General features: G+C 41.2%; 1 protein-coding gene across 1 annotated transcript in view; it reads left to right on the top strand.

Annotated features, from left to right (window-relative positions):
- ARFGEF1 (ADP-ribosylation factor guanine nucleotide-exchange factor 1 (brefeldin A-inhibited)) overlaps window positions 1–26,758 on the top strand; it is a 105,337-nt gene extending 78,579 nt beyond the window's left edge. The window contains exons 29-38 of the mRNA XM_011976488.1: window positions 4,592–4,721; window positions 6,325–6,460; window positions 6,543–6,681; window positions 7,791–7,863; window positions 12,839–12,971; window positions 19,616–19,755; window positions 21,164–21,332; window positions 22,819–22,957; window positions 23,909–24,026; window positions 25,307–26,758. Of these exons, the coding sequence (XP_011831878.1) occupies window positions 4,592–4,721; window positions 6,325–6,460; window positions 6,543–6,681; window positions 7,791–7,863; window positions 12,839–12,971; window positions 19,616–19,755; window positions 21,164–21,332; window positions 22,819–22,957; window positions 23,909–24,026; window positions 25,307–25,471 (1,342 nt within the window). The 3' untranslated portion in view covers window positions 25,472–26,758. The remainder of the gene's footprint in view (window positions 1–4,591; window positions 4,722–6,324; window positions 6,461–6,542; window positions 6,682–7,790; window positions 7,864–12,838; window positions 12,972–19,615; window positions 19,756–21,163; window positions 21,333–22,818; window positions 22,958–23,908; window positions 24,027–25,306) is intronic.
- Window positions 26,759–27,307: the final 549 nt, after the last annotated feature.

Genomic DNA, 27,307 nt, shown 5'->3' with positions numbered 1-27,307 from the left:
TTTCCTGATGAACGATAGAAGAATTTTTAAATGCACATCCTTGGTGAGTTTTAGGTGAAGAACCGTTTCTTTTTGTAACCTGATCAGTAACATAGTTTGAAATAATATAGAACTATTCAAATAGAACTCTTTCAAAAATATATTGCCAATAAAAGATCATTATGAACATATAGTCAATCTGTAAAGGAACTATTCCGGGTATTATGTGACTGGCCAAGTACTTAACACACTGTTCTTAGGTCACAGCTCACAGGACTCCCATAGTAGTTTTTTACCCTGTACTTTGCCACATTGAAATGGCCAGCTTGTGTGTCCTAATATCTGTCAACCTCTAAACGCACCGTGAGTTCAATTTTATGGTAAACAAAATCTTTTAGGAATCTTCCCTTCTCATTTGGAAGAATCTTCTGTTATTTGGATGTGTAACTTTATCGAATTTTTTGAATTTCTAAAGGTAGCACAGAATGAATCTCTTCTTTTTCACCTTATGCCAGAACCACACCCATGCCCCACCAAGGTTAAATTTGACTTACATCTCAAGAAATTTTTCATTTTTATAGTATTATTTGTTACAACAGAAATTATTATGAAATAGATAATCCAAAATAGGACTTAACCCTTAGGAATTTTAATTATGAGAGCACTATAGAAAAAGAGTTTATTTTATATTTAGACACAGTGGATTGTTTATCAGTGGGCCTGTTAGGAAATTGTTGAAATTCAAGATAGCCCCATTTCAGTTGTCCAGCTGCCTCAGTGGAGCGGCTAACATATCATGACTAGCAGGTCATGAAAACTCAGCACCCTTTCCCCTCACCCTTTATTTATTTGTAGAAGTCTGTTTGATGGAGGATCCACCTGCTTTCTTAGCCTTCTGTTGCTTGGCACTGTGATACCTTATTTCTCACCATATTCCATGTTCAGATTATGGGTAGATACTAGTTGTTAAAGATGTTGTGTGTGTTCTAGTTAGTAAAGGAGAGGGAAAAGATCAGTAAACTTTGTTCAGTGATGGCCTTTGATTTTCCTACCTCATCCCAGGATATGTATGGCCTGCTATTTAGCTTCCATTTTAAAATGTGGGCCGGATGCTGTGGCTCACATCTGTAATCCCAGCACTTTGGGAGGTCAAGGTGGGAGGACTGTTTGAAACCAACCTAGGCAACATAGTGAGACCCCATCTCTTTGAACAAAAAATTAACTAGGCATAGTAGGCATCCCACTAGTTCCTGCTGCTCATGAGGCTGAGGCAGGATTGCCCAAGCACAGGAAGTTGGGGCTGTGGTGAGCCCTGATCACACCACTGTACTCCAGCCTAGGCAACAAATTGAGACTCTCTGTCTTTAACAACAACAAATAGTGCAGCACTATAATTGGTATAACACCGTGTGGAAAGAACTTCTCGTGTGCATTCTTATTTGATTCTTCCAAAATTCTCCAGATTTGGGGATAAATACCGAAAAGTAAAGTCCCAGATGTAGTCAGGCATCATTTAATGACAGGGATATGTTCTGTACAATGCATTACTAGGCAATTTCAACATTGTGTGAACATCATAGCATGTACTTACACAAATCTAGATGGCATAGCCTGTTGCTCCATGGGTACAACTTGCACAGCATGTTACTGTACTGTAGGCAGCTGTTAATACAATGGTGTTTGTGTATCTAAACATATCTAAACAGGCTGGGTGCAGTGGCTCACGCCTGTAATCCCAGCATTTTGGGAGGCCAAGGTGGGCAGATCACCTGATGTCAGGAGTTCGAGACCAGCTTGGCCAACATGGTGAAACCCCACCTCTACTAAAAACATAAAAATTTGGCCAGGCATGGTGGCTCATGCCTATAATCCCAGCATTTTGGGAGGCCCAGGTGGGCGGATCATCTGAGGTCAGGAGTTCGAGACCAGCCTGGACGACATGGTGAAACCCCTTCTCTACTAAAAATACAAAAATTAGCCGGGTGTGGTGGTGCGCACCTGTAATCGCAGCTACTCAGGAGGCTGAGGCAGGAGAATCGCTTGAACCTAGGAGGCAGAGGTTGCAGTGAGCTGAGAGTGCCACTTCACTCCAGCCCAGGCAACAGAGTGAGACTCTGTCTCAAAAATAAAAATTAAAAAATACAAATACAAAAATTAGCTGGGTGTGGTGGCACACGCCTGTAATCCCAGCTACTCGGGAAGGTAAGGCATGAGAGTTGCTTGAACCCGAGAGGCGGAGGTTGCAGTGAGCCAAGATGGCACCACTGCACTCCAGCCAGGGTGACAGTAAGAGACTCTGTCTCAGATAAAAAAAATTCTATGTGTATATATATACATAGAAATGGTACAGTAAAAACATGATATAAAAGATAAAACCTGTATAGGGCACTTACCATGAATGGAACTCACTGGACTGGAAATTGTTCTGGGTGAGTCAGTGAGTGAGTGGGGAGTGAACACAAAGGAGGCCTAGGACATTACTATGCACTACTGTAGACTTTATAAACACTGTAAACTTAGGCTACTCTAAATTTATGAAAAGATGTTTTTCTCCAGTAAAAAACTAACCATAGCTTACTGTAAGTTTTTTGCTTTATAATTTTTAAAATTTTAAAAAACATGACTCTTATATTAACATTTAGCTTAAAACACATTGTACAGCTGTACAAAAATATTTTCTTTATATCTTTATTCTATAAGCTTTTTTCTATTTCTATTTTTATTTTTTACTTTTTAGACTTTTTTGTTAAAAACTAAGACATAGACACACACATTAACCTAGGCCTATACAGAGTCAGGATCATCAGTGTCACTGTCTTCCATCCCCACGTCTTACCCCACTGGAAGATGTGTTACTTCAGGGGAAGTAACACATAAGGAGCCGTCATCTCCTATGATAACAATGACTTCTTCCAGAATACCTACTGAAGTACCTGCCTGAGGCTGTTTTCCAATTAACTTTTTAAAAATGTGTAAGTACAAGGAGTACACTTGCAAATAATGATGAGAGGTGCAGTAAATTAATCATTAACAAAATTGTTTATCATTATATGACTGGCAGTGCAGTAGGTTTGTTTACACCAGTATCACCATAAACATGTGAGTAAAGTGTTGCCCTACGATCAATGAAAGCTACAACTACAATGTCACAAGACAATTGGAACTTTACAGCTCTATTATAATCTTAGGGGACCACTGGCTTATGTGCAGTTCATTGTTGACTGAAATGTCCTTATGTGGCACATGACTGTATTATTTTTCCCTACACCAACTATTTAAGTATTGCTTTAAAAAAAAAAAAAAAAGGCATTTTCCACATTAAAAATCCTTGGAAACAATTGATCTCTGTGTTTACTTTGGGCCCTGGAAAAAACAGGATTGCCCATATCCACTTACTCCCAGCCATGAGAGGCAGCATCCTGTTACTTGGAGTGGGAGGGCATCGATACAGAGCTCAGCAGATGGAGGATGAGGGAGCCTTGTTCCATCGCAAGGAGAGAACGTGGGTTTAGCATCAGTGATGGAACTCTGACAGGCGTCCCCTGTGGAAGAGTTTCTTTCCCAGGAGTTTCTTTACTATGGTTTCTTTACCATTGCTAGTATTACATATTAGATATCTTAGGGATCCAATAGACCAGTGTGAATTTACTGTAGGTCTGAAGTATTGTAATGTTATTTTACACATTCATTTAACAAAAACTTGTTGAGAACCTACTATGTATGAGCCATCTACTAGGTTTGGGGATAGCATAACAGCAAATGAGTTCAGCTCTATTCCAGTCCTTATGAGAGCCTTTCAAAGAAAATTTTGTTCTGTTTTACTCTCAAACTTTTGGAAACATAAGCCATTTCTAAATTGGAGGATGCCTGTGTTTTCCCAGAAAAAGCAACAAATAGAGAAAAGATTAAAGTTTCTAATGGTTACATAAAAGTATTATTTCAAGAAACAGGAATGAAGAAGAAAGTTTTGAGTTTCAGTTTTAACACTTACACAAAAGCTACTCAATGTGATGCTAAGCAATTTATTTAGCAAATATTTATTGTTTGCCTTCCAGGCAATGAGCACTGCTGTGTGCCTGGGATATAGCAAGAAATGAGACACAGAAAGACCCCTTAGTGGATTTGTTTTGTAAATCCTTTTGTTTGGGGATGTTGCATGAATAAGGCTTCTAGTATTGGGTGAAAATCCCCATAGTTCTGTGAAAAAGATTTTCCAAAATCTAACTTTTGTTTTGTTTTTAGACTGCTATATATGTATTTTCTTTTTTGGCTGTAGTACCACAAAATTAATATTCACTCAAACAATTATCGTTTTCAATCTGTAATTCCATTTACAGTTTTTAAATGCTGCAATGGTGAGGTAAGAGTAAAGGAAAAGTAAAATTAAAAAGTTTATGGCCAAGACCTTTGGAGATTTTTTTTTCCTGAATGATATATCCTAAAGGAACCTGTTGTTCTTACAACTTAACTTTTTTAAAACCCAGTGTCGTGTGGTAATTTCAGACTAGTTTTAAGCTTTCTGGTTTTAGTAGCTTTGCGAACTATAAAAACTATTTTAGGAGGAGTATGCTTTTTTGTATTATAGCTTTCTAATTGTGTTTTGTCATTTTAGGGGTTTAACAGTAATGTTTGAAATAATGAAAACATATGGCCACACTTATGAGAAACACTGGTGGCAGGATTTATTTAGAATTGTTTTCCGAATCTTTGACAATATGAAATTGCCAGAACAACAGACAGAGGTAAGAGGATACACAATTTTCATTTAGCTTAGTCAAGTTAAAAGATCCTCAGTATTATCATCAATACATTTTAGTGTTTCAAATTAAGTACAGAAGAGAATTCCTAGAAAATTTTTCTTTAAGGCATGAGAATATAATACTATGTCTTTATAAATAAGAACACTGGCTGGGCACAGTGGCTCACGCCTGTAATCCCAGCACTTTGGAAGGCCAAGGCGTGTGGATCGTCTGAGGTCAGGAGTTTGAGACCAGCCTCACCAACATGGTGAAACCCCATCTCTACTAAAAATACAAAAATTATCCAGGTGTGGTGGCAGGTGCCTGTAGTCCCAGCTACTTGGGAGGCTGAGGCAGGAGAATCGTTTGAACCCGGGAGGTGGAGGTTGCCATGAGCTGAGATCGTGCCACTGCACTCCAGCCTGGGTGACCAGCGAAACTCCGTCTCAAAAAAAAAAGAATGCTATGTGGGGGATAGAACTGAATTAATGAATTGATTTTTTTGTTCTGTTTTGTTTTTAGTGTTTTTCTGACTTTTCCATTTCTTTTCCTCGTTTCGACAGTCAAAACTATAAAACATCAGTAACTTTCTTTCTTTTTTTTTTTTTGAGACGGAGTCTTGCTCCGTCGCCCAGGCTGGAGTGCTGTGGCTGGATCTCAGCTCACTGCGAGCTCCGCCTCCCGGGTTTATGCCATTCTCCTGCCTCAGCCTCCCGAGTAGCTGGGACCACAGACGCCTGCCACCTCGCCCGGCTAGTTTTTTGTATTTTTTAGTAGAGACGGGGTTTCACCGTGTTAGCCAGGATGGTCTCCATCTCCTGACCTCGTGATCCGCCCGTCTCGGTCTCCCAAAGTGCTGGGATTACAGGCTTGAGCCACCGCGCCTGGCCAATAACTTTCTTTAGTATTATATAGTGACTTCTTTTTTATGTAAAAAGTAAGGAATACAAAGTAAATTTTATTTATTTCAACATATTTTACTATGAACCAGTTACAATATACATTTTAGGAAACGTGTCAAGAGAGCTTCATATTTTCCCCTTTTGTTCCATACAGCAGTGTTAAATGCAGACTTCTGTGATTATTTTTTATGGGTTTGAAAAAATAAATTACACTTATTTTGTATAGCCCTTTTTTAATGGTGTTTTCAGATAACCGTACTTCAGGAAAGTCATTTTTATTTTAAACCTATGCTAACCCCATTTGGACAAATTCTTACCTCCTTATTTCCCTTTCATGTTCTGTCATGGTCTAGAGCAAGGGCGGCTGTTGCTATTCATGCACTTTGAAAAATCATAACGTTAATATCAAGATGATACGGTGATGGTTTTTTTTAATAATCAAAACAAATAGTGCCGAAAATAGTTAAATTCTTGTATGCATAGATGGTTATGGGATAATGAGGAGCAATAGATACCAGATTTTAAGTTAAGGTGAATGTAACGTTTTAGAGGGAATTCAGTGGTCTAAAAGGAACACTGACAGCCTTACATTTTAAATATGAAAACATTTATATATATATATATGTGTATATATATATGTATATCTTTTTAAATCATAGTAGTTGATTAATGGCATGATGTTCATTAACGACTTTTTTCCCCAGAAAGCTGAATGGATGACAACAACTTGCAATCATGCACTTTATGCAATCTGTGATGTATTCACTCAGTATTTAGAAGTACTCAGTGATGTACTTTTGGATGATATTTTTGCTCAGCTCTACTGGTGTGTGCAGCAAGGTAGGTCTGTACCAGATATGTGACACAAAGTGTTAAATGTGACCCTGGTAATATATAAATGAATTGCTCTTTTCTTTCCTAGACAATGAGCAGTTAGCACGATCTGGTACAAACTGTTTAGAGAATGTTGTTATTCTGAATGGTGAAAAATTTACCCTAGAAATCTGGGATAAAACTTGCAACTGCACACTGGATATCTTCAAAACCACAATCCCACATGCGTAAGAAGATTTTATACAACTTTACATTTATATTTGTATATTGAATGAGTTGGAGAGTGACTAGTGATTAAAAGTTTGATAGTAACTACTGATTTCTCATAACAGAAATCCTTTTAAGCTTGTCTTACTCTTATATGGATTTAGATTTATTACAAACCAAATTGCTATAAACTATAACAAATACATGAATTAAACTATTTGTAAACCAAAACCTTTAGTCTGGTTATCCAAAATTTGGGACATAGTGAAGTGATTCCGCTGACTTTTATAAGATTTTATTTATTCAGATCAAACCAAGCAGTGGTTTTGAATTGGGAAAAAAAAATCTCAGCCTGTTTCTGTTACTGATCTTTTAATAATCTAAGGAAAATGTATTTACACATATTTCATATTTTATAACAGCTTGTCATTTTTCTCTAAGGGATGAGTGTGAAATGGAATTATAGTGAGGCAGGGTTTTTTTGTTTTTTTTTTGAGATGGAGTTTCATTCTTGTTTCCCAGACTGGGGTGCAATGGCGTGATCTCAGCTCACCACACCTCCGCCTTTGGGTTCAAGCGATTCTCCTGCCTCAGTCTCCCCAGGTAGCTGGGATTACAGGCATACACCACCATGCCCGGCTAATTTTGTATTTTTAGTAGAGATGGGGTTTCTCCACATTGGTCAGGTGGTCTCGAACTCCCAACTTCAGGTGATCCACCCACCTCGGCCTCCCAGAGTGCTGGGATTACAGGTGTGAGCCACCACACCTGGCCAGTTTTATGAATTTTTTTTTTTTGAGAAGTCTCTTACTTTGGAAAATATTTGATATTAATACTTAGGGAAAGGAGGTTTAAAATTTTTAAAACTTATCAGAAAGTTTTTTTTTTAATGTAAAACTGGTGACTATGTTACCCTTTTAATTATATTAAACGCCACTTAATTTTTTTCTAAAAGTACATGTTTAAACTTTTTACTAGATGTTTTTTAGGAAATTGCTCTTAGCAGCAGTCAAAGATGGACTGTGTAGTTGGTATGTTCTTGTTACTTTCTTGGGCCCATTTCAAAATATGCTGGATGTGGCATGTGGCACAGCCCCCTAGTGATTGATGTGGTTTTGGTATCTTAAAGGCTCTTGACCTGGCGGCCCACTTCTGGAGACACTGCCCCCCCACCTCCATCTCCTGTAAGTGAAAAGCCATTGGTAAGTTTTAATCAGTGAAGTATATTGAAATTAGTTATTTGTGATGAGTAATTTTATTATGGGTCAAAGTCTTACATGTAAGTGTCTCAATCCATTCCTACTATTAAAAAAATATCTGAAACTAGATTACTTATAAATAGAAATTTATTGTTTCACAATTACGAAGGTTGGAAATTGTACGATCAGGTGTCTGGTGAGAGCTGCTCTCTGCTTCCAAGATGGCACCTCGTTGCTGCATTCTCACATGGTAGAAGAAGGAGGGACAGAAAGGGGCCTAGATAGTTCCCTCCAGCCCTTTTTTAAGGCACTAATTCTCATGGCCTACTCCCCTCCTAAAATCTCTACCTCTTGATACTGTTGCATTGGGGATTCAGTTTCATTATGAATTTAGGAGGGAACACAAACATTCATATCATTGCGATGCATTCGTCTCTTTTAAGAAGATGGTATAAATTTGCTGTCCAGAATTGTGAAGTTAGTTCTGTGGTCAGTTTCACAGACAATTAATATGTGTCTCTGTTAAGTGCCATGAAGGGAGTATTTTAAATTATTTTTAAATATAGGACATCGAGTAAAATGATTCTTTAAGGGTTGCGAGAGAAATTTACCATATTACGTAGCTATCTCCATGCAAAGCTGAAGATATTGTTGGATAGTATTTAAACTTTTTATTTTTATATAATTTCACCTTATAGAAAAGTAACACAAAACAGTACAAAGAATTCTAATATTCACTTCACCCAGTGTATTGGTTTCCTAGGTCTACCATAAAAAATTACCACAAACTTGGTGGCTTAAAACTATAGAAACCTACTGTCTCATGGCTCTAAAGACCACAGGTCCTAAATCAAGGAGTTAGCAGGGCCACATTCCCTCCAAAGGCTCTAAAGGAAAATCCTTACTAGCTTCTTCCAGCTTCTGGTGGCTGTTGACAACCTTTGGCATTATTTGGCTTGTTCACGTATCACTCCAGTCTCTGCCACCATCTATCCATAGTCTTCTTCACTGTGTGTGAATTAAATCTCTACCTCTACTTTTTGTTTTATGAAGACGTTAGTCATTGGATTTAGGGTTTACCTGAAATCCAGGATGATCTCATCTCAAGATCCTTAATTACATCTGAAAAGACCTTATTTCCAAGTAAGGTAACATTTGCAGGTATCAGGGGTCAGAACTTAGACATACCTTTTAGGGGCCAATATTCATCCTACTGTGGTCTACCCACTGACACCTAAAAATTCATGTCCATCCCATTGGCAAAAGATGGTCACCCCATTCTAAGGTCCCCAAAAGTCTAAACTCATTACAGCATCAATACTATGTCCAAAATCCCATATAAATACCATCAGAAGTCCCTAATCTGATCATCTCAGACATCTACATTAAGGATGGATGACACTCTTGAGTATGATCTATTCTGGGGCAGAATTCATCTCCATCTGTGGACCTGTGAACCTAGAAAATAGGTAAAGTAACTTTTAAAATACAGTAGTGGGACAAGCATAAGATAGACATTCTCATTGCAAAAAGGAGAAATTGGAAGGAACAAAGGATCACCAGTCCTAAGCAAGGTTGAAACTTAGCAGGGACAATTCTGTTGAGTTTTAAAGCCTGAGAATAATGCTGTGTGGCTTAATATTCTGCCTTCTGGGGCCATGGCTTACTTCTTTGGGCCTGAGCCCTACACTATCGGTTGTTCTTCTTTTTCTTAAAGGTTAGCACGTTTGCAGCTCTGTTGACCCATTTTCTGCCTGTAGAATCCTAGAAGTCAGCCTCCCTTCCTTTTATTGTTTCTGTCCCTTTCATTCTAGGCTGGCCATATGTCTGCTGGTATATCATTCTCAAAATCCTTGTGGGTCTTCTGTATGTGTTAAGAGAAACCATGCCATTAAACAAGAGGGTGATCCATACATCTTTCTGGATAGTCCTGTTATGTTCCTGGCTTCTGCTGAGATGGTTGATTGGATCCGCTAGATATATACCTAATCTCTTTGGCAAAAAGTCGTCCAGCTGTTATAGCCTTGGCCTTCTCTCCAAAGCATGCTTTCCTAACAATTCATTTCCTAATTGTAGCATCCTTTTCCATGTGGATAGGCCAAGATCCTCTCAAATCATCAAGTGGCAGTTTCTTTTTGCTTAACAGTTCTTTCATCAATATATCTTGTTCTTGCATTGTACTATAAACAGCAAGGACAAACCAGGCCACGCCTTCAACACTTTGCTTGGAAATCTCCACTACATGTCATCACTTAGAATTCTGCTTTCCACCCAACAATTCAGCCAGGCTTTCTGCCACTTTACAACAAGGATCACCTTTCTATTAGTATCTAATCCCATGTTCTTGATTTCCTTCTAAGACCTCACCAGAAGCACCTTTTAACATTCTTATTTGTACCAATAATCTGTTTGATGGCCATACATGTCTTCTCTAAGATGGTAGAAGCTTTCTCTCACACATTGCACTCTCTTGTGGGTCCTCACCAGAACCACATTTGACATCCATATTTCTACCAACAGTCTCTTCAGGGCAATCTAGGTGTTTTCTATCATGTGTCTCAGAACTCTTCCAGCTTCTACCATTGCCCAGTTCCAAAGCCACTTCCACATTTTTAGGTGTTTGTTACAGCCACATTCCATTTCATAGTATCAAAATCTTTATCAGGGCCAGAGAAACAAAACCAACAGTAGAGATATATATAGATAGATTTAAGGAACTGGTTTATGTGATTGTGGAGGCTGGCAGGTTTGAAATTTTGTAGGACAGGCAGGCAGGCTGGAAAGCCTTGGGCAGGTGCTGAAGCTGCAGTTCACAGGCGGAATTTCTTCCCCAGGAAAACCTATTTTGCTCAGTTTTGAAGGCCTTCAACTTATTGGATAAGGACCATCTAGATTATTGAAGATAATATCCTTAAAGTGAACTGACTATAGATGTTAACCACATCTATAAGATACCTTCAGCTCAACACCTGGAATAGTGTTTAATTGAATTAATTGTTACTCATTTGACTTAAGTATCTGGCTTAAGTACATAGGATATTGGTATTGTGTCCTAGCCAAATTGACACAAAAGTAATCATTACACCAAGTTTCTCCAAATGTTATTTTACATTTGTTTTTACCAACTCCTGCTTTCCTCCCTCTTTTTATCTTGCTACCCCGCCTCCCACACACACACAATTTTCTGAAAATTTTCCGCCTCCACACACACACAATTTTCTGAAAGTAATTTGTAAATATAATGCCTACTTATCCCTGACAATCAAAAAATTATCCTTGAAACAATAATCTACAGGTCTTTTCAAATTTGTACTGTTCTCCCAATAATACCTTTGAATTTTAAAGCCAGGAGGCTGTAAAGTAACAAACTAATGCCCACTGACCAGATTTGTTCCTCACAACTTTTAACTTTCTTAACAAATTGTCAACAGTTAAAACAGATTTCACAGAAAAGTACCATTCTGAATTGCAATTGAGAACTGTGACGTCTATACTGGGCCCGTGTTGCTCCATGACTCTGTTGTGCTGACGTCCGTTCAGCACAGACCCGGTTATTACTTAGGACGTCCCAAAAATTCTCCTCATTTACATTGGTTAGTGAGAAAAATTGAGAAAACAATATACCTAACATCCAAAAATTCCTCTAAAACAGAGCAAGGTTTTTAAATCCCTAATTTTGTGACCTAGTTTTTGTGCAGGTTTAGTTTTCTGGAGAGAACATTTTAGAAATCATCAGACTGTTCAAGAGGGCCAGTGACCAAAAATATTTAAAAACTAGTGCTTTCATTTATCTTCAGTAAGATAATACATTTTTAATTCTGAGAACTGAGTAATTTCTTCCTTAAAATACAGAAGTCCAAGCTAACGTATTGTTCTGATTATTACTATTTCTGGTAACACAGGCCCATCTTCCTTTCACACAGCAGGTAAGGTTGCTGCAGGCTGGGACTGTTATGTCAGAACAACAAGAGCTAAGCACTCCTCCTGAAACCAGGTTCTCTCATCTCTTGAGTATGCTGTACCTTTATAATGAAAGAAAGCTCGAGGAGTGGTAGGGTCAGCTGCCATTTATTGCCCAACACTGTGCTACTAGTGTTTTGGATTTATTATCTCTAGTTCTTAACAACCTGCAAGGAAAGTATGTCATTTCTTTTTAGATCAGAAAACCTCACCTCAGGAAATTAATCATTTTTCCAAGGTTACACTCTTAATAATACTGGAACCTGTGGCTGGGCATGGTGGCTCACGCCTGTAATCCCAACACTTTGGGAGGCCGAGACGGGCAGATCACCTGAGGTTGGGAGTTGGAGACCAGCATGACCAACATGGTGAAACCCCCTCTCTACTAAAAATACAAAAAGTAGCTGGGCATGGTGGCGCATACCTATAATCCCAGCTACTGGGGAGGTTGAGGCAGGAGAATCGCTTGAACCCAGGAGGTAGAGGTCGCGGCGATTCGAGATTGCGCCATTGCACTCCAGCCTGGGCAACAGGAGCGAAACTCCTATCTCAGAAAAGTAAATAAATATTACTGGAGCCTAATTCTTGTGTAGGTCTATTGGACTCCAGGGTCCAGTTTCTCTTCATGATACGCCGCTCCTAGATAGTCACCTTCACATTGACCTTTCTAGTCCCTGGGTCCATGGGTGACAGAAGATCCTTTTCTAAATTTACCCCTGCAAAAAGTGTCTGTTTAGATTTTATGAACACTTGTGGGTGTTGCTGACCAGTTTCTCTACACTTTGAAGTTTTGTATTTATATCTGTTGCTGTTGGATGGTTTAAGACCTGAGCCCAATGAGGGTCAGAAAGTCAACTTTTCTGTATGTACAGGTAATTTTAAATAATTTTCTCATTGTGTTGTAACTGTAATGTAATCATTTTCATAGGGACATAAGTTTTTAAAATAGCATTTTAGAAAATATTTTCACACGTAAACTTTATTAACCATACTTATAATGATTTTTTTTATTTATTAGGATACAATATCACAGAAGTCTGTAGATATTCATGATTCTGTTCAGCCAAGGTCTGTGGATAACAGACCGCAAGCACCACTGGTTTCTGCCTCTGCTGTTAATGAAGAAGTCAGCAAAATTAAATCTACAGCAAGTGAGTTATTTCTCTAAATAAAAATAAATTTGTGTTTTATATAGGAAAGGGTTAACATTTTTGGTTTTTTATCATTAACAAGCATATACTATAATTGTGTCATCACTTCTTTTTTTTTATTTATTTGTGAGACGGAGTCTCACTCTGTCGCCCAGTCTGGAGTGCAGTGGCGCCATCACAGCTCACTACAAGCTCCGCCTCCCAGGTTTAAGTGATTGTTCTGCCTCAGCCTCTTCTGAGTAGCTGGGACCAAGGCACGCACCGCCACGCCCGGCTAATTTTTGTATTTTTAGTAGAGACGGGGTTTCACCATATTGGCCAGGCTGGTCTTGAACTCCTGACCTCGTGATCTGCCCACCTTGGCCTCCCAAAGTGCTGGGATTACAGATGTGAGCCACCGTGCCCGACCACTTTTTTTTTTTTTTTTTTGAAACGGAGTCTCACCCTGTCGCCTAAGCTGGAGTGCAGTGGTGCTCACTGCAACCTCTGCCTCCCAGGTTCAAACAATTCTCCTGCCTCAGCCTCCTGAGTAGCTGGGATTACAGGTGCCGGCCATCACCCCCAGCTAATTTTTGTATTTTTAGTAGAGACGGGGTTTCACCATGTTGGCAAGGCTGGTCTCGAACCCCTGACTTCATGATCCACCCGCCTCAGCCTCCCAAAGTGCTGGGATTACAGGCGTGAGCCACCACGCCTGGCCGTGTCATCACTTCTTTACTGTGCTTACCCTAATTGGGACATCCTCTGATAGATGGATGCCCTCTGGCAGAAGGTCAAGAACTCTGCTGATACCTGAAATGTCCGCTTTTTCCACCAACGAGCACCTGAGTCTTCTCTCTCCACCCCCTTCTGCATGCCAACCAACCTCATGTTCTGTCTGTAGAAGTAGGGCCTAACATGCCTTCCTCTACCCATCTGCAAGGGGAAGTAGTGAGGGACTATTGCTTTCTAAGCAGGAGCACCCAACTTGTTTTCGTTGTTGTTGTTGTTGTTGTTTTTCCAGACAGAGTCTTACTCTGTCACCCACGCTGGAGTGTGATCTCGGTTCACTGCAACCTCAACCTCCTAGGCTCAAGCGAGCCTCTTGAGTAACTGGGACTACAGGCACGCCTCATCATGCCTAGCTTATTTTTTATATTTTTTTGTAGGGACAAGGTTTTGCCATGTTGCCCAGGCTGGTCTTGAACTCCTGAGCTCAGGCCATCTGCCTGCCTCAGCTTCCCAACATGCTGGGATTACAGGCTTGTGCCACAGCATCTGGCCAGTAGCACCCTACTTTTTTTGTTGTTGTTGTTGTTTTGAGACAGAGTCTTGCTCTGTCGCCCAGGCTGGAGTGTAGTGGTGCAATCTCGGCTCACTGCAAGCTCCACCTCCCGGGTTCATGCCATTCTCCTACCTCAGCCTTCCGAGTAGCTGGAACTACAGGTGCCCGCCACCACGCCCGACTAATTTGTTTTTTATTTTTTGGTAAAGACAGGGTTTCACCATGTTAGCCAGGATGGGTCTCAATCTCCTGACCTCGTGATCCACCTGCCTTGGCCTCCCAAAGTGCTGGGATTACAGGCATGAGCCACCGTTCCCGGCAGGAGCACGCTACTTTTTAAGGAGCAACCCTTTTCTCCACAATGCTCCCTAACCTTAGTCGGCCTGTGCCAATTTCCCTCACTGCTGCCCACACACCTGTCTCCATACAGGGATCCCCAGGTCACCTGTATTCCTCCCCTCACCTTTTCACAAAAAAGAGGAACCCTTTACTTTTTTACTGGATTGATTCGGTTTCATTTGCTGAAGGAAAATTATAACACCTAGAAAAGACCACAGCCTCCTTAGAGGAGAACAGGACAGCTTTGAGAACTTTTTAAAACCTGAGGTGAAATTTACATAACAAATAACAATATACAAGTGAATAATTCAGTGGTATTAAGTACATTCACAGCCACCACCTCTATCTAGATCCAAAGCATTTTCATCACTCCTAAAGGGAGCCCCCCCGCCCCATAACTGTTACACAACCACTCCCTCTTCTCCCCTTCCCCAGCCCCTGGCAGCCACTAATTACCTGTGTTTGTGAATTGCCTATTCTGCATATTTCATATAAAAAATGGAATCATACAAAATATAACCTTTTGTGTCTGTCTTCTCTCACAATGTTTTCAAGACTCATCATGTTGTAGCATGAATCAGTAATTCATTCCTTTTTATTACTAAGTAATAGTCCACCGAATGTATAGACTACATTTTGTTTATCCATTTGTCTGATGATGGATGTTTGTATTTGTTTCACCTGCAGTTGTCGTGAATAGTGCTGCTGCAAACTGTTGCGTACAAATATCATTTGAATACCTGTTTTCAGTTCTCTTGCGTTATCTGCCTAGGAGTGGAATTGCTAGCTTGTAGGGTAATTCTATGTTTAACTTCTTGAGGAAACACCAAGTAATTTTCTATAGCCAGTGGCTGCACCATTTTACATTCCCTCCAGCAATTCCAGTTTTTCCACATCTTTGCCAATGCCTTTTTTGTTGTTGTTAAATGATAACCATTCTAGTGGGTGAGCAGTTGTACCTCATTGTGGTTTTGACTGGCATTTCCGTAATGATTAGTGATGTTAAGCATCTTTTCATATGCTTGTTGGCCATTTGTATATCTTATTTGGAGAAATTTGTATTCATGTCCTTTGCCTGTTTTTAAATTTTGATGAAGTCCAATTTTTGTTTTCTTTTGTTAGTTATGCCTTTGGTATCATTGTCAAAATCCAAGGTCATCAGCATTTCCCCCAATGTTGTCTTCAATGAAGTTTTTTTTTTTTTTTTTGAGACAGAGTCTCACTCTGTCACTCAGGCTGGAGTACAGTGGTGCGATCTGGGCTCACTGCAACTTCCACCTCCTGGATTCAAGCGATTCTCCTGCCTCAGCCTCCTGAGTGGCTGGGATTACAGGCACGGGCCACCACACCTGGCTAATTTTTGGATTTTTAGTAGAGATGGGGTTTTGCCATGTTGGCCAGGCTGGTCTCGAACTCTGGACCTCAAGTGATCCACCTGCCCAGCCTCCCAAAGTGCTGGGATTAGAGGCGTGAGCCACTGTGCCTGGCCTATGAAGTTTTATTCTTTTAGCTCTTTGATTTAGGTCGTTGATCCATTTTGATTTAATTTTATTCAGGGAATTTTTTAATCCTAGGTGCTTACAGTTCTTGAGAGAAGACAGGCTTTATTATCATATCCTACTTGAAAGGAGCTTCTATCTTCAGTCACTGTATTTTGCTAATTTCTTAAAGGGTAAACAGGTGGTAGTGAGTGGCCCAGTTTCATTTTTCATTCCTGTTCCCCAAAGAACAGAATCGTTCATGTAGGAGTCCTTTGCAGCTTCAGTCTGCACCAAGAAAGGCCAAGAGGAAAGAATAGTAAGTGGCTTTTCTCGCTCTCAGCCTCAAGACTGAATTTAAACACACTTAACTTTGTGAGGGCAGGACTTGGTCTTCACATAGTGGAAAGTGTGCACTTGGCTACTCTGGGACTATCCTTTTTCCTGGGGCAAGGGTTCTGCTTTCCTGCCACTGTGAGCTGTGGGGTCAGACTGCATCCTTAGGCCAGACATTCCACTCTCACTCCCCTGGAAGACTTTCAGGCAAGGTTCATCCTGTAACTGTTGACTCAGAACAGTTAGAGCTGGAGGAAAAACAAGCGGCCACCCTGCTCCCATGAGCCCTTTTCCTTGGTGGATAGGTTGTGGTTCTCCTGTTTGATGAGGAGGCCCCTGCATCTGACTCTCCAACTCAGTGAAGAGAATCACAGCACAGACCAGCCTCATTCTTTCTGCACCACTGCTCTGTCGAGTTGATTCAGTACCTGCAGTCCCACATAGTTAAAATCTGCTTAGCTTTGCTCTCTGTTGTGTGGACAATGAAATGGTTGACTAATACAACCCTGGCAGTGTCAGGCCTTGTCAGGACTAAAATTTGTCCAAATAGATACTGTCATCAAATGTGCTCCTGGTCCTTGCTAGTGAGACTATAGTTAGGATCCTTGTCCAGGTCTCAAAGGGCACGAGAAACTGTGAAGAGGCTTGGCATTGCTGTTCAGAGTACAGCCTCATCTGCCAAATTCTTGGGGTCACTAGAACTGTTTGGGTCCCTGCTGGAAGCTCTTAATACCCCTGAGCAGCTCACGTTGGAGCTGGTGAAAATAGGTCTCCTAAGACCTCCATCTACCACTAAGTCCCTTCTGGAGTCCAGGTCCTGCTAGGAGTCTCTTGCCCCCTGGGACTGAGATGTTTTCTCACTTGAATGAGAGAGTGAATGGATGACTGCCCATGCCGCTGTCACTGTAATAAAGGACTAAGAAGACAAGATTTAAGAGGAAGAGATAACCATAGGACTTACAGGTTTCTTTGTTTTGCTTTTTTAATTTGTGATCTAGTACTAAGAACTAAACGTTAAATAGAACAGCATTTATGAACAGTATCTGGAAAGGAACCTTCATTAATGATCTCAATAAGAATAAATTTAAGTAAGTTATTTTTCTACCCCTCAAAATCCCTAAAACATGAATTTGTCTTCCACACATTAGTGCCAGAAAAGGGAATTTGTAGTAAAAATGTTTTTCATACTAGAAAGAAACAGGGATTGTAAGTCGCCCAGCATTGGAGCCATTGCCCCAGGACTGCCTAGTAGAAAGCTCCCTTTGGGCAGTTGTCTGCCTCCTGAAAAAGCTTCCTGCCAAAGCTGCCCCTGAGAATCTGGGATGGAGGTGTGGCTGTGTGGTCTGGGTCCCCTGGGCGGTGTGGCAGCAGCATCTCGGGAATTGAGTCCTCTTTTCTAACCTTGTGCTGCTGCATTGGATTAGCTACTTAGCTGGCGTGGTCAGACAAGGGGAGCACTCCCATGAGTGTGTCCACATGGGCCAGCGAACTATCAGAAGCGCCCTGTTGAACAAATGTGTTCAGGATAGAGGGATGCGGTTGTGTGTAGCTGATGAGGGGAACGTGGGTGGCACTTTTGTTACTTTGCAGTTTGGTTACTTTTGAAGTAATGTGTTCAGCTTAACTTTTTTTTTTAAAAAAAGACGAAATCTGGCTCTGTCGCCCAGGCTGGAGTGCAGTGGTGTGATCTTGGCTCACTGCAACCTCTGCCTCCTGGGTTCAAGCAGTTCTTTCTCAGCCTCCCGAGTAGCTGGGATTACAGGCGCACGACACCACGCCCGGCTAATTTTCGTATTTTTAGTAGAGATGGGGTTTCACCATGTTGGCCAACCTGCTCTCGAACTTCTGACCTCAGGCAGTCCACCCGCCTTGGCCTGCCAAAGTGCTGGGATTACAGGCATGAGCCATTGCACCTGGCCCCAGCTTAATTTTTTTATAGACTTCTTTGCTGATGGATGTCTTTGAAAATAAGAGGTAATTTCAGTCACAGCTATAAATCTGGATCCAAATAAAACATGTGCTGTGGCCAAACCACAGTATTGCACAGGTTAATCCGGAGTCTTGGCTGCCCTCACTTCCTGTCTCACATTGATCTGTTCTGTTATTTTCTTATGTCTACAAGTTTTCATGTAACCTGTTTTCTTTTTTTTTAATTTCAATTAATTAATTTATTTTTGAGACAGAGTCTCTCTCTCTCTCTTGCCCAGGCTGGGGTGCGCTGGTGTGATCTTGATTCACTGCAGCCTCCGCCTCCCGGGTTCCAGCGATTCTCCTGCCTCAGCTTCCAGAGTAGCTTGGATTACGAGTGCGCACAATCATGCCTGGCAAATTTTTTTGTAGCTTTGTAGAGATGGGGTTTCATCATGTTGGCCAGGCTGGTCTTGAACTCCTGACCTCAGGTGATCCAGCTCTGCCTTGGCTTCCCAGAGTGCTGGGATTACAGGCGTGAGCCACCGTGCCCAGCCCCTTTATTCCCTGTTTTCAAAGGTCAGACTTGGGTTTACAGTTGATATTTCAGTTTTAGGTTTTTATCTATTTGTTACATTTTCGTTAAAAATAACTTGAATTAAAAAAAAATGTGTAGCGGGAACATCTTGAATATATTACTGTTCTAAATCAGGGGTGTTCAATGTTTTGGCTTCCCTGAGCCACACTGGAAGAATTGACTTGGACCACTCGTAAAATACACTAACATGTATGGCCCCAGGGGACCCAGACCACACGGCCACACCTCCATCCCAGATTCTCAGGGGCAGTTTTGGCAGGAAGCTTTCCAGGAGGCAGACAACTGCCCAAAGGGGGCTTTCTACTAGGCAGTCCTGGGGCAATGGCTCCAATGTTGGGCCACTTACAATCCTTGTTTCTTTCTACTATGAAAAATAGTAGTGAGCTAAGAAAAAAAATATCTCATAATGTTTAAAGAAAGTTTATGAATTTGTGTTGGGCTGCATTCAAAGCTATCCTGGGCCACATACAGGCTGCGGGTTGGACAAGCTTGTTCTAAATTATGTAGGGCACTTTTATTTTAAAAATTAATTTTCTAAGGCTTTTCTAAATAGCAGTTAAACTTTTACTGAGTAATGCCTATGTGCAAAAGCAGTATGTCCTTCTCAGTGTGATGTATGAATACATATTAATGTTTCCTTAGCACTGTAATGTCATGGAAATTACAAAGAATTCAAAATAATTTTTTGTTTGCATGTGCATTGGGGGGGGTTTCCTCACAGAATTTCCAGAACAAAAATTGTTTGCTGCCCTGTTGATTAAATGTGTTGTGCAGCTGGAACTCATCCAGACTATCGACAACATTGTCTTCTTCCCAGCCACAAGTAAGAAAGAAGATGCGGAAAACTTAGCTGCAGCGCAGGTAAGGAGATAGGAGGACAGCTGCTTTTTTTGTGTAAGTAGGAAGTTAGCTATAGCAGTCTGGGCTGTAGAGTTAGGCTAGAGAATTAATTTGTGGGGCCTTCCTCATGCAGATGTCCTTTTAAACCATGAGACTGGATCCCATCACAAGGTAGTAAGGTTAGCTAGAGCAGGGAGGAGGGTCAGCAACTGAGCACTAGGAACCTTGTCCTCTACAGCTTCTGGAGAGGAGGCAGCTAGCAGAGACTGAGGACGAGAATCCATGAGGCATGGGGAGGCACGGGGAAGCAGGTGTCAGTTGTCCGGGAAGTCAGATGAAGAAAATGTTTTAAGAAGCAGCATGTGATCAGTCACTTGTTAAATGCTCTGGATAGGTCAAGTGATACTACTCTTGAGAACTGCCTTCTAACTATTTGGAGGACTTTGGAACCTTAACAATGTGTTAAATGTTAAATTGAGGACAAAAGCATAATTGTAATGGGAAGAGAGAGAAAGAGAGAATGTGGACTCAGCCAGTACTCTGTTAAGAAGTTTTGCTATAAAGGCACAGAGAAATGTGATAGCTGGAGTGTGAGGGGTTTGCTATGTTTGTTCTCCAGATTGGTGATATGGCAGTGTGTTCACTGGTAAGAGCTTTCCAGTAGGGAGAGAAAAACTGACTGTAGGCAAGAGAGGGGCAATTGCTAGGGCCATGTTTTTGAGTGAGTGGAGATAGTACTTCATACAGAGTGGGAATCACCTGGGGCAGAAGCCCAGATAGTTCCCATGTGGTGGCAGGGGGAGGGCTGGGGGATGGGTTATGGATGCAGGAAGTCTGGTACATTTGGGGTGGGAGCTTGTGAGAGACCACCTTTGCCAGCTTCTGGTTTCTCACTGAGATGGGAAGAAAAGTCATCTACCATGTGAGATTTGGAAGAGTGTTTTAGCTACTTTGAGAAGTGAAAACGTGAGCTGGTTGGCCAGGAATGTGGCCTAGGCCAAGGTCTGCCAAGGGCTGGGCCAGCACCAAGCCCACTAGTTTAGAGAGAAACCAGTCTGCTTTCTCTAGTCACACATGACCACATGGCCGTTTTGCCAGCCAGTTACTAAAAGGAAGAGGAGGGGTTGTGAAAGAGAATAATTAAAATCATGATGCATGGACTCCATAGCAGTTGAGAAGGGAGGACTTGAGGGGCTGAGGAGCGCAGGGCCAGGGAGTTGGGAGTCCAGGAGGGTCTGGACTGATGGGAGGCGGTGCTTGGGGACGAGGATGTGTAACGGAAGATGGACCGTCCCTTACTTTGTTAGGTTAGATGAAGCTGAGTATCTGTGACTTTCTTGTGAAACTGGTCTTTGGGGAGCATTGAGTTGTAAATTAACTAAAATTATTGTGACTGTGTGTATATGCTGGGGTGGTTTGTTTTTCAAAGAGAGATGCGGTGGACTTTGATGTTCGAGTTGATACTCAAGACCAAGGAATGTACCGCTTTTTAACATCACAACAACTTTTTAAGCTACTGGACTGCTTATTAGAGTCACATAGATTTGCAAAAGCATTTAATTCCAACAACGAACAGAGGACTGCCCTGTGGAAAGCAGGTAAGCTATGCACGCCTCACATTTAATGTTTACTGTTGATGGATGTGGGACAGATACATGCAGGTATCAGAACTCAGTGACTGTCTACTGTAGGTATCTGCATGTCACTATGTGTACTTGTGTACTCTGACCTTAACAGTAGTAAGGTAATCTCACAACCAGGCCCTTTTCTGGTCTGCAGTAAGCCAGATAACTACTTGGGTGAATTTTTTCCCCCTTGGTCTATTATTTGACTTATATTGTTCTTTCATCTTGTTTACCCAACCTGGACCTTCTTATTGATACTAACTGACATGATAAAAGCTGTCCTTTCATTAGGAAATAAATGTGTAAAAGTCACACACACAAAACCTGGCATGTGTATTTGAATGGCTTCTCTGTTTACTGGGAATGGCTAAAGTTCAGAGTGAAGGTGAATTTATTGGGATGTGAGTTATATTTGTTGTAGAACAAGTTAGACATTTTAAACAAAAAATAAGCTTTTATTATAAACCAAAGTGGCATTGTTAATTTTTTAATTTAAGAAATAGAGCCAGGTGCAGTGACTCATGCCTGTAGTTCTGGCTACTCGGGTGGTTGAGGTGGGGGGATTGCTTGGGGCCAGAAGTTTGAGACCACCCTGCCCAACATAGACCCTGTCTCTACAAGAAATTAAAAATTAGCGGGGCATGGTATTGCATACCTGTAATCCCAGCTACTCGGGAGGCTGAAGTGGGAGGATCACTTGAGCCCAGGAGTTTGAGGCTGCGGTGAGCCATGATCACACTGCTCCCCTCCAGCCTGGGCAGCACAGTGAGACCCCATCTCTTAAAAAAAGAAAAGAAAAAAGAAAGAAATATAATGATTAGGTGCCAAACAGTGCTGGGAGGATGAGGGGCAGCAGAATAAGGCAGAGAAAAAGAAGGGGGCTGATAGTTACTGAACATCAAACTCTGTATCAAAAGGGTTTGGTGCTTATGTTTGTTTATTTAAAACAGCTGTGGCATTCTTCCCTTTACAGCCTAACTTCTGGAAAGAGTAGTCTGTACTTATTTTTCCCCTTTTTTCCTACCCCAGTTGTTGCCACCATTCCACTGGGCCTGTTCCTGCTGAGCTGATAGACCCTCCTTGTGTCCACACACACTGGACCCATCAGACCTCTGACAGAGCAGTTCTCACCTCCTGGAGGTTGCCCCTGTTTGTCTGAGCGCCCTCGTGCAGGCAGAGCACAGAGCCCCTTCTACAGCTTTGGGGATTCGAGTGCAGTTTCGTGTGAAGGGCTCCACCTTCCCAGGCCACAAGTTATTTTATATCTCATATCCCCTACGCGAATAGGGAGGGAATCCTGGATGTGGAAATCATCTTCACATCAGGCTGCTGTGGCTCCGCTTTGTAAGCAGCAGATGCTGATGGCTGAGCACAAACAAAATGTGCTTCCATATGGGCTGCTTCACCTTCACATAAGATGCCTTCCCAAACTAATCCCAGAAACTTCCCCTTTCTGCAGGATTCAAAGGCAAATCCAAGCCCAACCTTCTAAAGCAGGAGACCAGCAGCCTGGCCTGTGGGCTGCGCATTCTGTTCCGGATGTACATGGATGAGAGCCGCGTTAGTGCCTGGGAGGAGGTCCAGCAGAGGCTTTTGAAGTAAGACTCTTGACTGATTTCCATCTCTGACCAGGTAGCCACGTGGTGCCAGGCACCAAAGGGGCACCGGTGGGACCATGCTGAGAGCTGAGCCTTTGGGGCCTGGATGCCCCTATTCCACAGGGCAATTGTAAAACTTAAATTCAGTCTTAGAGATGAATGTGCTTTAGTGACATGTGGCCAAATCATGTCTAACATGCAGGACAAAGGAGGTTTTCTGTTTTAAAACTGTGAACTATGTCATTTATAGGCCTTTTTAATGTCCTAAGATAGTCCCATTTTTACAGAACAATCATTTGTGAAAGTGAAAACTTGCCTGCCTGCATTTACTTTGGAAAAAATATTTGGAGTTTTTCTTAGTATTACTTTTTTTACTCTTTTACTTTAAGATAACTAACATGTAAACTCAGGCTAAGAATGAAACATGCCATTCAGAAAGAATACTACCCTCTGCATTGTATTACATCTACTTAAGGAATAGATGTTCTGAGGCCAATTAAATACATTTTAGCATTTTAAGGGGTCACCTAGTCTCTGTTATCCCATTTGATTGACAAGACTGGTTGATTAAGGCCCCGCAGGGCCTTGTGATCTAGGTCCTCACAAGGGTCAGTGAAGAGAGGAGTCGCCTCAGATTCCAGCCCAGGTCTCTTGAAACTAAGCTTCATATGTGCCACCTGCCACACAGCAGCTTTGAATTGAAAGAAACTTAGAAAATTAGGAAAATGTGGGTTTCCTGGTAAGTTACAATGGCTTCTTTTAACATGTTTGGTTTTCTTCCCAATTTGGAAAGCATGTTTATGTTGACACTCCAGCTAATGTAAACAGATAGGATCTAACATGTTCTTGCACAGTTCATATTCACTACTATGTTCATGATTGCTCTTTCTCAGTGAATATGGGGACCAGTAGATATACAAGTAACATTAAAGGAAGCCTTTTCTTTTGCAGTGTCTGCAGTGAAGCGCTAAGTTACTTCCTCACTCTAACATCAGAAAGTCATCGGGAAGCCTGGACTAACTTACTGCTTTTGTTTCTAACTAAAGTTCTAAAGATAAGCGATAATAGGGTAAGTATGAGGCTTCGAATCCAGCCCAACAGTTCTAGCCCGATTCGCGTCGGGATGCCGGGTCCCAGAGTCGCCGTGCAAGAGCTCTCAGAGCCGAATCAAGCAGTGCCCAGGCTGCACTGCTGCTTGTGCAAAACCACCAGTGGCCTTGCTGTATCTTCCTCAGTCCTCGCTTTTCTCCCTCTTACCCAGCTTTGTTCACTAATTAGCAGTTCTCTAGGGGATTCAGTAGGTGAGGGATCAGAATCCCTTGGGATACCTCGACAAGTTCCTGGGTTCCCTCAACATTGAAATTCCCATTGTGACCCCAGGAGTCTCTCCCTTTTCCCCATTTTGAAAACTGCTGTCCAACTACCTCATGACCTTGCACTCTGCCTGCTACTCAAGAATACATCTAGTTCCTGGGCCTGTGCTCCGGGCTGCAGCTGTTCCTTTGGCATATTTAGTGGTTCCAGGTAACCCAGAGTCCCTAGTGAATGGGCCTCATACAAGAATTTTGAGCCAGTAGAAATAAAGATAAAATACACACATGACTGTAAATATAAGTGCATATTTGAAGGTTTTCAAAAATGTACATTCTACTCTTACAAAAAAATAGCAACTTCCAGCTCACACATAAGGTAACAGGTTGCTTTGCTGTGACCCTAGAATAGGTTTAAAAATGCCTAGTGATGTGGCCCAGTACTTGAAAGGCCAAGGGTTCTAAACCCCAGCCTCTGTTACTCCACAGCTGACTTTTTTTGCCATAACATGTCTCACTGCTTCTCTGGATCTGGAGGGGCACAGGGGTAGGAAAGGAGGCTGCAGACTAGAGTTCAGAGATGAAGGAACTACTGTGAAGATACAGCCGAAGTATAGCAATTGAACTGTACATGTGAAACGTATATAGCTTTGCCTGAAGAACTGTTTAGATTTTTCCCCAAAACTTAAAATTTTTTATGTAACAAAAGATAAAATTTCAGTAACCCATAGCTTATAAAAACTCAACTCTAGTTTGTACTCAGTTGTTTTCTTTTGCTTATTGCCCAGGAAAAACAGTGCTAAATTACTAAAAGTTTGTCAAAGATATACAGGCAAATGTTTTTCAAAGTAAAGATACGTAAGTGAGTAGTGTTTGTATGAAGTGAGTTTTTCTAAGTTCCACAACCCCCAGTCACTGCCTGCTGTGGACGCTGCTTTCCTGGCTCCTGTAATCGAGCCCCAGAGTAGTTTGACTCTAGGCAGTTTGAGGCTCTGGAGTTTGCAATCACTGCTAATGGAGAAATTCATTTTCCCTGCAGTTTAAAGCTCATGCATCATTCTACTACCCTCTCTTATGTGAAATTATGCAATTTGACTTGATTCCTGAACTTCGTGCTGTTCTTAGAAGATTTTTTCTGCGAATCGGAGTAGTTTTTCAGATATCACAACCACCTGAACAGGAACTTGGAATAAACAAGCAATGATGGGAACTTAATATTTTTGTTGGCGTTTACATCCCTCCGCTCTTTAAAAGGACGCTGGAGCTGAGGTTTCCTACCTGAAAAACAATTTCTCCAGATTGCAGTGTCTGAGAGTTACTGGTAAAGATGCTTAGAACTCTTACTCAAACTTTCAACACTCCAGTCCCTTTTAGTACGGGCGGATTTTGTGTGTTATGTTGGCCTCATGTTGAGCAGAAAGCCTGTTTAAACAGTGTCAGCTCATGCTCACGGGTCCTTCCCTGTCTTCCACGGCAGGAAAAGCCCCACATGTTTTTGGCAGGTGTGGAAGTGAAACTTACCCAAAGAACTATAGATGTAAAGATTGAACTTCTACAAGAAGTACAACTCAGGAGAGCTGTATTTTGAAGGATAAAATGTTTATAATTGGGGAGTGGGGAGAGAAGAAGAAATTATTGTTCATGGTAAAAGATATTTAGCAACTATGGTATTCTTATTCTGAAGATTTTTGCACACTCAGGCTATCTGAGATACTGGTAATCATCCTGTGAAAAATGTACAGAGATGCAGGTCTGTAATATAAAAATCTTAAACATTATATAGTTCTTCCTGCACTGTTTTCTTTCTTTATTTTCTTATTCATTTGCTAAATACCCATAATATTTTGTCAAATGCACTAAACATTTGGGTGGAACTTTCTTTTTTATTTTGTGGGGATTTTTAGTTTGGCCCTTTTTGGTGGGTGGTGATTTTGAGGCTTTAACATGCCCGGAAGCTGTTGTGGCCGACACTTCAACAACAGGGAAAAAAAGGTAGAAAATATCCCTACTGACAGTAACTACCTGTCACATATTTCTCTTAGGGCTTTTAAAGATGAGCCATTAAAATAGAATGATCCTTTATGGACCAAAACTTGAATCACTGCAAAATGAATCCAGATTGCTGTCATTTTCTTTTGGGTGGTGGGGCTTGATGTAGATTTTACTCTATGTACAGAATTTAATGTTGAATATATTAAAATAACAAATCTGGCATGGTTTGCGGAGGTTAGATTTACCGGAAATGTATTCATACTGTGAATTGTGCTCTGATGGTTAAAAGACAAGATTGTCAAGCATTCCGTATTAACAGTGGATGTAGAAAATTTTTTCAGACGGATAAAATGTATATGGTACAGATGTAAAGTTTTCTATGTAAAAAATTCTGTACAACTTTCTGTACAATATTGATTCTCATCTGGCATATTCTAATCAGGTTATAGGTCAATAAAGTTTTTGAAATATTTCATCAGTGCAATCAAAACCTCTATAACCCACCCCCATGTTTCATTGATTCTTTTCTGTTAAGGCCAAACTACTATGGAAAAGACATTTTCAGCCAGAACTACAAATTCAGTATTGTTTGGTTCTGGTATTTTCTTTCCAGCTTCCAGCATTAGATCCTCCCTCACACTGTACTTACCATAGAATATTTATTTTTAAGGCAGTTTTTAAAATTTTTATGTATCTATTAGAGACTGGATCTCACTCTGTTGTCCAGGTTGGAGCGCAGTGGTATGATCACAGCTCACTGTAGCCTCAAGCGGGGCTCACGTGATTCTCACACTCCACCCTCCCCAGTAGTGAGGACTATAGGCACACAACACTACACTTGGCTAATTAAAAAACATTTTTTTTGTAGAGACGGGATCTCACTATATTGCCCAGACTGGTCTCAAACTCTTGGATCTGAAGTGATTCTCCCAACTTAGCCTCCCAAAGTGCTGGGATTATAGGCGTGAGCCACCATATCCAGCCCGAAAATCTTTTGATATTTTGCATATTAATATTTAGTATATTAATAACCTAGCATCAGGCTACA

Source organism: Mandrillus leucophaeus, unplaced genomic scaffold (genome assembly GCF_000951045.1).
Source record: "Mandrillus leucophaeus isolate KB7577 unplaced genomic scaffold, Mleu.le_1.0 Scaffold167, whole genome shotgun sequence".
Lineage (NCBI taxonomy): Eukaryota > Metazoa > Chordata > Mammalia > Primates > Cercopithecidae > Mandrillus > Mandrillus leucophaeus.
Note: the sequence above shows the minus strand (reverse complement) of the source record. Positions and strands in the feature narration are given on the sequence as shown.